This window comes from Loa loa (genome assembly GCF_000183805.2).
Source record: "Loa loa unplaced genomic scaffold supercont3.227, whole genome shotgun sequence".
Taxonomy (NCBI): domain Eukaryota; kingdom Metazoa; phylum Nematoda; class Chromadorea; order Rhabditida; family Onchocercidae; genus Loa; species Loa loa.
In genome coordinates, this window is record NW_018108407.1 from 46,510 (window position 1) to 56,603 (window position 10,094).

Sequence of the window (10,094 nt, forward strand, 5' to 3'; positions counted from 1 at the left end):
ATACTGTACAATATGTAATAATTGTTCCTCTTCACACATCCCATATATAAACCCTACGAACTTTAACAAGATCCAGTGTTAATTTTCTCCACGTCGCCATTCAACTCTACTCAGTGCAATCCTGATTTATTTCCTCTCCGTTTACGAATTGCTACTTCAATATTTCTCCCGTTATTCTACGTAATTAATTTGGACTCCATTCTACTATAATCGAAATTAGTTCTAACCTATATTTATTGTATTTGTTATTTGAACAACAATAAAGGGTAACTATTATACTCCTCAAACACATAACCAATCAGTATTCATTAAGTCACTTTTTTATAAAACATAATTGCTTTATTACTAACAAGAACAATAGTCCTCATCTCCTAATTCTCTTAATTTTTTTTCCACGATATGTGCATAAAATAAGATTCACTTCGAAATTTTAAATTAAATAAATTATTTCTTAGCACAATAAAGGAAAATATCAAGTTCAAGAAAAGTTTTAATAGCCTTTATAAATCTAAACTTTATTGAAATTTTAAAAGTTTCCAACTTTTTTTTCATTTTTAATAAATACTATACATAATTATATGCAATGGCACTAATTTAGTCAAAATAGCATTTTCTACTTGTTAAAAATGCTTTTTGAATAAATTAGCGTCGTCAATAAACTTTCGTCTTACTTTTCAGAACTTTGCAGAATTTTTCTGCTACTTTTCTTATCTTTGATGCTTTACTTCATGCATGCACAATTTAAATATATTCAAGATTTGGCAAGAAATTTGTCATGACAAATCGAAATTTTATCTGTTTGTTGTACCACAATTAGTTTTGCTTTTAATCGAAATGGAGACACTGAACGGAATGATTACTGGTAAACATTTGAAATTTTATAATGTCCGTCAGTGCTGGAAATTTTCCTATATTAAGTAAAGTCAGGAACTCCTTTTGGATGATCCCGATGATTTACGGCACTCATCAGTTGATTCATCAAATAAATTCTTTCAGAAAGAATGGATACCAAAAAAAAAAAATTAAAAAATGGATGAAAGAATGAAATGAAAAATAGAAAAAAGGAACGAGAGAAATCTTTATTTATAGTAGTGATATTTTGAAGAAAAATACACCGTTATTGAAGACTAAGATATTATCTATTATTTAAATTACTGGAATTTATTTGACTTCTTTTTCAAAAAAAAATTAAATTTTTCTGCAAGATTAATTTGGATGAAAATTTATTATTTATGAATGCTACGAAGCAAGTATGATGATAGAATCTTTTTTTTTGAAATTGGTTAGAGATCATTTAAATTTAAGGAAGAAAAAATTTTAATTTTTCTTTTATATTAAAATGAATATTTCTAAGCATTTCCACATTTACAATTTATATTCGAAAGGTACTCTATGCATGCATTAATTCTGAATTTATTTAAATTTTTTTAATACATATTTGAGTGAATATTTTGCTCACAATGCAAGTTATACAAATTTATGTTTGTTGAAAAAAGTTAATTCTTTTTAAGATCAATTTTTTAGTAATGAATAAATTTCGTCAGTTAATTAAAATCGATGCATGCAACGTTTGAGCGAATTCTGCCGCAATAAAAAAGTCATTGCGAGTGGATTTTTGTTTTGGTACGTCATAGCGCACTTGTCACATCTCATTTATAGATTTATAGCTGTTAAGGGAAATCCAATATTATTTCTCCAATATTTCTGATATCATAGCTGACAATTTCCAGCACTTTAGGTGTGTAAAACAACAGATAATACTTAAAATAAATCAAAAACAAGTCTCTGTCACAATTAAAAACAAAATTTTAAAGTATCGTTAATTCATGTTGCAAACGACCTTGAGCTGTTTTTTCTCCCGCATATTTTACTTAGAAAAAATAAAAAATAAATTTGGTTTTGATTTTAAAGAAATAAAAATAGGTTTGATTAAAATAGATTTTTTTTTTTTGTAGAGTTGTTTGGTGTTGATTTAGTTTTCCCATCAGTCTTTTTTCTTTAAAAAATGAGAGAAAAAAAGTGGAATGAAAAAGGAAATTTCGAAATAAAAAAAACCATTGACAGAACAGTAAAATAAGTAATAAATCTCTCCATGTCACTCTTTCTCAGTGCAACTATGATTAGTTTGACAAACTTTAACTAACAATCTGTTAAATAGGGAAATTTATTGAAATGTATGTAAATGATTGAGAATAAAAATAAATCAATATCGATTACAATGAACTTCTACTATACTGGTAACATAATTAACGGGAAATGTTCCGCGGAATGGAATTTTATTTGTAAACGTGGATTAATTAATGAAATTGCTTACGCTAAATGATACGTGCATAAATCTGCATTTACCAGGAAAGATGAAAAAATGACTTGCTGAGGGAAACTCTTAAATAACAATGCAAACGATTTTCTAAACTTTTAGATTTTAAATATTAGTTTCATTTCTCTGATTAATAAGTTATTCTAAATTCACATTAAACTTCCAATGCTAAGCGTCATTTAGCATAGCATGATATCAATGGATTATAAATTTATGGTTTTGAAACTAACTTATTCAAGCAAATACTACTGGTTGAAAACAAGACAGTAATTTTGTAGTTTTATTAATAGTCCAAAAAATTTTGTTGTAATTCTACCATAGCACTCTTACAGTTTTCTTAGATAGTATAAAAAGGATTTTACGATTAATTTCAAATCAAATCATAGTAATCGATAATATATATGTACAACAAGGTTCGGTTCATTTCATATCATTTTCATTGCTAATTGATATCAAGTTTTTGTTAAGATTTGTTAGTTAGTTTCCATTAGCTTATTTCACATCATTACATCATTATTATGTAGTTTGTTAACGATAAATGGTTAGACAAAAATAGTTAATATAGGATAGGTCAACTTATTTAGACTTTATTTCCAAAATTTCCCCTATAACTTCTTTTTTCTGTTGTAACTAAGCTAAATTCAAAATTGAAAAAAGTCTAATAAATAAAGCACTTATGCAAACTTATTTTTAATCCTTCGTATTTTCAACAAATAATAATTAAAATAAATTGAGCGCAAATGACCAACAATGCAGCAAACAACAATTACTGATACTTTTTTTCTTGCTTTTTTAAATTCAATATACTGTAAAATTCCCAAGTTCAATCCATACAGCTTTCAATTTTCTCTAACTTATATCTTTTGCTGGACTTTAGAAAAAGGGAAAATTAAATTTAGCACAAATTACAGTTTTATCATTATACCTATAAAAAAACGATAGTTATTTCTTTTATCTTTCAGAAATAAACGAATAATGCAAAGTTTATGAAGTCCCAATAAGTTCCCAATATGGTTTCCCGACATAGCGTAAATTTGCAATGAGTTGCTTGAAAATCAAAAGTCGTTGTTAAAAAGATTAATTAACATTGGTCTTTCAAAATCAAAATTCAAGAAGGTCTCCTATGAAAACTAAATTTGAAATAAGTTTCAAAAAAGAATATGCATTAAAACTTATGCAACATATATTCCATTTTAATGATTATAATTCATTTAACTTAATTGTTAGAAAATTCGAATCATTTATAATTTATTCTGAATTATAAAATCAAGGAATGCGTTACAAGTACAGCTATCTCCTTCTTCAAATGATGCTTTTGTAGAAATAAAATTTCCTGCTTGACCATACATTTGCGCCTTTCTGCTTTCCAAAGAATAATTTTAAATGGATGAACAATATATGTCATACTACACTTGACTTTTACGCCTAAATCTTTCACGAACTTTATAAACCATTAGCGCATTAAATCGCATTTTCTTGTCAAAACCAGCTCACTATTTGATTCCCTTTTTTATTTTAAGCTTTTTAAATTAAATATCGATTAATTAATAACAAGAAGAGGAGAGTAGCTGTTTTATTACACCACCCTCTATTGACAAAGTCCTCTTTCATGTTGTCTAAAAAACAAAGTATTGATTTATTTCACGGACCTGCAAGAAATGCTGCATATGGCCATTAGAGATTATTCATTGTAAATATTTAATCCCTTGTAATCAAATTGACTATGCTAACATTGGCAGCAATAAAAATTCTTGTTGAAAACGTATGACCTGAGTGATATTTGATCGTTGATATTTGACCTAATCATCATTAATTAATGAAGGTCAGAAATTCAAAAATTTCATCTAACTTAAAAACTTCATCGAAACGAAAAGTTGGAGAGAATGTATGCCAGAAAACATCAAAGCATGTTAGAAAGGTTGTTAAAAATATCAGCGAATCATCATTTACAGAAAGACCATTTTCTGATAATTTGAGCAAAACATAAAAATATACGATGAAATGTTTAAGAGAAAACTGGAAACGGAAAAAATGAAAGAAAGCAAACGTTCATTTTATCAGAATAAATGTTCCAAGGATAAGAATTTTTCATATCAAGAATTATAATATTTATAATATCAAGAAATTCGGGCTTGGCAGTAATTTAAACTTCAAATTTTCTGAATATTCAGAATATTTTTTAAAAGTATTGCAGAAAATAACGAGAATTTGCATCATTTTAAGACTAATTTTGACATACGTACTATTATCTTTGCTTACTTCAACACAAATGATAGATCTACTTGCATTCAAGATGACATGCGTGATGCAACAATAAAATGAAAAATATGCGAGACATTATTCCATAGGTTTATCATTTCTTGCAGATGAATAAAACTAGTTGGAAACCGAGATTTTAGATCCAAAAAGTTTGATATTTAAAATGGTTTTGAATACTTTGAGTTTATAACAATATATTTTATCAATATTTTTAGCATTATTATTTTGTTACTTCAAAAAATGTTAAAAATGAAAATAACAAAATGAACAAGTGTAATAAGAACAAAATCACTACACTAATTAATCGATTACTAATTAATATATAAGATTTGTTGTAGAATTAATCTTCCACTTTTTGCATCCCTCTCATTTCACTTTCGCAGCCTTTTTCCATTTCTGATAGTATTATTGTTATCACTGTTTTGTAGATTGAATGCATATTATCCGTGCAACGCTCACCCAATATTAGTTTCAGCGAATACAGGAATGGTTCCTCCATTAGCTTAAGAGTTATAAATAAATGAGCCGTTTTTTTTCTTCATAAATTGATCATTTAGGGATTAAAATGGCAAAATAGAATAACTGATATTTATGCAAAGGAATGATGATGAATTGCCAAGTTGAAACACATTGCACCGAAATACCTAATGATCGAAATCACTATACCGAAATAATGATTTTAGTTACTGCATCATTATCGATATCAATAACGCCTTCATCATTATTGCTTATCTTCTATCATACTTTATCAAAACTACATCCATTATAGCTTAAAACAACGATAATCTTCGTTTTTCAGCATTGTTATAATTGATAACAATCAAATTACCCAAAATAATTCCGGCTTGAAATATTTCTTGTGCGCATGGGAACGACCAATTTGGTCGATCAATTCGAAAAATTTCTCGGAATTTCCAATGTTACTGAAGTTATCATTGTGTAATAAATTGGATTGCATTGATAATAAGATGTATAATTTTGAAATTTCAAAATATAACTCAGAATTACGGTACACCATTATGGTTGATCATAATAGATTAATACTTTGACATGAATTGTGGGTTTGATCACGCATCAGTCTGACAATGGATAGAAAATGACATGACTAACGAGATGGCTTGACCAAGGGATTTCATTACAGTTTCACCGTGCGCCCTTAGACATTCATCCATCCGTTTTTTCTCGTCGCTTGAAGTGGCAATTCTGTGAAATGGAAACATTTTATAGTATTCCGGATGTAATGAGAGTAACCTGAAATTTGTGCACTAGAAATATTTGACGTTTATATTACACTCAAATTTTTTTTGCGGAATCATCTCAATATTCAGAGGTGTAGTTTAAGTGTAAAGATACAGTTAATAGGTGCGGGGTATAGATATATGGTGGAGAAAAATGGCTGTTGGATTCTGAGGATAACAGAATGTAATATGGATAAGCTAGAAACGGTTGAGGTTTAGATGCTTTCAGTAAAGAATAACGGGATGTATTAGAGGTAAATGAGTAATGGTTAAGATTAAATATATTACTATTTTTGGTTTTAATTATATATCTACAAGAAAATAATCGTGCATTCTATTACTATCGTTTCTATAATGGGAAGAAAATTTGCAGTTATAAATACAATTATAGGGAAAAAACATTTATGGATATGGGTAGTATAAATGAGATGAGGATATTCTGATATATCAGGGAAGGAGGGGAAAGGAGGAAAAAAAGGAAGTGCGGGGATACATTACAATACAGTCGGGTAAATTGAAGAAAATACGATTTGATGAGTGTTTAACAGTGTTCCATCAAAATGTTCGACATAATGTTGACGATATTGTTAGTGATGAGAAAAAAAAAATTCAAAACTTACTTCAAGAACATTTCAACGCCCGCTTCACAAACTTTCCGGTCGATACCTTTCCAATTTTTTGTCAACACATATATTTGCTTCTGAGTTAACTGTATTCGTGGGTCATTATCTTTCTCAAAATTTTGCGCCTTCACGATGGATGTCGCTGGGAGATCATGAGAATCAGCTGTCTCTGATTTCGAACAAAAACAACGGCATATCATCACGTTGGAAATAATTTTCCGATTTCTAAAAATGATGTAACACTGAATGCTTCAAAGTGATTACAACATTTTTGCATGATAATAACGTTTTCCAAATAATATAAGTGACCATTTCTTCCAGATTTGATTTTCCGTTTTCTTAGACAGATTATTCAGACAGTACTTATTAGTCATTTCCTCAACGAAGTCCTTTCATTTCTTCAATTCCACTCCATACACATGACCTAAATTAATTGAAAGTCCTACAGCTCAAATTGTGCTGCAGATTTCTTAATTATTGTTAAATATTATGATACTGCAAAGTCGGAATATGGCCAGTTCTTTTTAATGTTTTTTGAAAATCAATTTTAATCAACTTGCGGTTGTTTACTTTCTTTAAATACTATTCAAATTTCATAACAGTAAATAAAGTTACCACGGATGGGCATAATTTGATCAATCGTTTTGTTTACTCCATTACATAGCTTAAAATTTTATACTTATTCCTTTTGACACATAAATGCATCCAGTTATTTGAATTATGCACTTTGCTTACAAATTCAATAAGCAGGACTTTTACAACGTTGAAAAAAAAAGAATCGTGGTGGAAAAATCGAAAGTTGTGATGGACAAACAAGGCCAGTAATTACTATCACACTTTTAAAAAAATGACTACATATCATAGCCAAGAAATTTTTTTTTTTGAACTTCATTGGCAAAAAATAAAGTGTTGATGAAGCTATATTTGCTTCCTTTCTGTTGCAAGTCTGATTAAATTGTAATTCACAGTGACAAGAAAAAAATTAAATTGTAATTCACAGTGTTCGCAAGTCTGATTAAATTTTGTAATTCACAATGAACATTCATCAAAATATCTCTTAACACGTGTAAATATCAAGAAAAATCAGTTACTTTAGATCATATAGTCATGTTATTATAACCTAATCACTGCTGATATCACCTTCTTCATTCCTCACAGTATTATCATTTATCTCTCAAAATGACATACAAAAGTTTTATTCATTTTGTTATCACGAATTTATTTGCAATAAATAAGATTACCAATGCAAAAGATATTGGCTAAAAATGCATTTATATTAAATGAAGTGTAAGTTGCCGTATTAATTTTTGAAAATGAAAATAGCGAATGTTGCACCTGTATATCAGCCACTAACATCAACAAGCGAAATTTAATGAGATTGAAAACTAAAGAAGCAAATGCGACTTCTTTGATATTGACATTGTACTTTTTGTTATTAAATTCCAAAAAAATCTTTTGTAGGTATCAGAGTAATTATCGGTTTTATCTTTGATCGTATGCTTACCGCAATTTTTGATTTTATTTTTACGATTTTTTTTCAGTTTTATAAGAGTTTTACTCAATGAATTTGTAAACAAATGAGAAATGTATTCATGTAACACAAGGGATAAGTATAAAAGTTTAATTTATGAGTTGAAGTAAACAAACGACTAATCAAATGACGTCCGTCTGTGTTAATCTTATTTACTATCGTAAAATCAAATTATTTAAAAAAAAAAAAGAACAAATAAATAACCATTTTTCAAAATTAGTTTAAGAGAGCATTAAAATGAACAGATCCCACTCCAAAATAAACAAATCCCACTCCAAAATAAACAGAACCCACTCCAAAATAAACAGATCCCACTCCAAAATTTAGCAACAATAAAATTTTAGAAAAGCAATTCCAAGCGAAACAATCAATGTTCTAGTGATGCTGTTTGATTACAGTTTATAGTTGGGAGAAGATGAATTTCGAGAAAGTTGCTTTAAATATTAGCCGCTTGCTGTAAAAACTCCAAACCATGAAATTTGAAAACTAAAAGACATTTAAGCCGAATGATTGATTTGTTTCCATTCCGGGAACAAATATGAATTCGCAATTTCATACAATTAATGCCAACCTCATGATAATATCATACTGCCTATATTATCATAAAGATAATGTTGACAACAAGAATAATAACAGGTGCAACAATAAATAGAATAGCAAAGGTTGTGATTTTGTTTAATTAGCTATAGGTGAGGAAAGTATTTTTTTTTCTCAATTAACTACATTAACAAAGTCCAAAAGTATAATTGGAAGCAATCAGAAAAAAGACAATTTCAAATATTTCATTCTCACCTTGAAAATATTTATATATAAGCAGGAGTAATTAAGTCGAATAAACTTAATGACAAAGCTTTAAAAAAATTGATTGCTGAAAACTTTTTGGAAATTATGAAGTATTAGTAATAATGACAAATGACTGCATCCTACAGTTTCAAATGCTTCTTCATATGTCACAGTTAGCATGAAAAGCAGAAAAAAAAAATGCTAAGACCAATTTTTTTGATAAACTGAAAGAAAAGTTTAATTGATAATTGACTTAAATTTCAACATTCTCTCATATCTGCTTTTGCAGTTATCAATAATTACAATATTGAACGGGTAGTGTTAGTTGTTAGCGATACTTATTTCATGATGACCATATAAATTTTACATAGATTATTAATTTTAAAAATTTTCGAATTTTTTAAACATTTTATTTAAATTTTATATGAACTATGCGAAACAAGTATCGTTAACATTTTAACTTCGCATCTTCTACTTTAGTCTATTCAGATCTTTTTGGATATTCTATTAAAAAATCAAAAGTTTTTGACAAAAAATAGTTCAATTAACGGTTCAAAATTCATTTTTCCAAACAAATGTTTAAGCTTGCTAATTACATCATGCAGCAATTTTCCACTGCTTTTTTTTTCTTCAGCCAAATAATATGATTAGTGCCTCTACTTGTTTGCTCTTTCCCCTTTCCCTTTTTTCCCATTCCTAATAATTTTTCTTATCAGTTAATCAAAAACATTCTTTCATTAATTTGTATGTTTCTAAAACGAGAAAAAAGGCAAAAAACGAAGGGAAAGTTGAAAACTAAATGACCACAATCATTTTCACTTTCATTTAAAATGCATTAGTTATAGACAAAAACTTTGCAAAGGGAACGATGTCTCATTAGATTGCTTAGGCTAATAATTGGATCGCTTTGTCAGTAAGTATTAAAATTGGATAGCATTTCCTGCAAAATATTGCTATTAATAAACTAATTCTTACTGTTTTCAAAGCCGACTAAAGCGGTTTCTTTTTGTTTTCTTGTTTTTATTTTCATTTTGTTTTACATATTTTTTATTTGATACAGATCGGAACAGTAGTAATGCATGAGAACGCAACGAAATTTGCCCGATTCAATGATACTTTTTGTAAAAATGTTTGGAAAAAATAAAAAATAAAAATCTATATTCCAAAAATTTTTGCATTTAAATTACAACTCATATACTTCCATTTGGTAAATGCAATTGAAAAGATGAAAATTAAGTTTTAAATGCAAAAAGCTTTTTACAAATACGATGTACATTATTATTATTATTATTATTATTATTATTATTATTATTATTATTATTATTATTATTATTATTATTATT

The 10,094-nt window shown here is 27.9% G+C and overlaps 2 protein-coding genes across 2 annotated transcripts; both read right to left on the reverse strand.

The window, feature by feature from the left end:
* Nucleotides 1-4,916: 4,916 nt before the first annotated feature.
* On the reverse strand, nucleotides 4,917-5,075 carry LOAG_09597 (hypothetical protein; the record flags this gene model as incomplete). Its single annotated transcript, XM_003145124.1, has 1 exon — nucleotides 4,917-5,075. The coding sequence occupies one exon, from the start codon at nucleotides 5,073-5,075 to the stop codon at nucleotides 4,917-4,919; it is 159 nt and encodes a 52-aa protein (XP_003145172.1).
* A 321-nt stretch (nucleotides 5,076-5,396) lies between these two features.
* Nucleotides 5,397-6,637, reverse strand: LOAG_09598 (hypothetical protein; the record flags this gene model as incomplete). Its single annotated transcript, XM_003145125.1, has 3 exons — nucleotides 5,397-5,499; nucleotides 5,687-5,827; nucleotides 6,435-6,637. The coding sequence occupies 3 exons, from the start codon at nucleotides 6,635-6,637 to the stop codon at nucleotides 5,397-5,399; spliced, it is 447 nt and encodes a 148-aa protein (XP_003145173.1).
* Nucleotides 6,638-10,094: the final 3,457 nt, after the last annotated feature.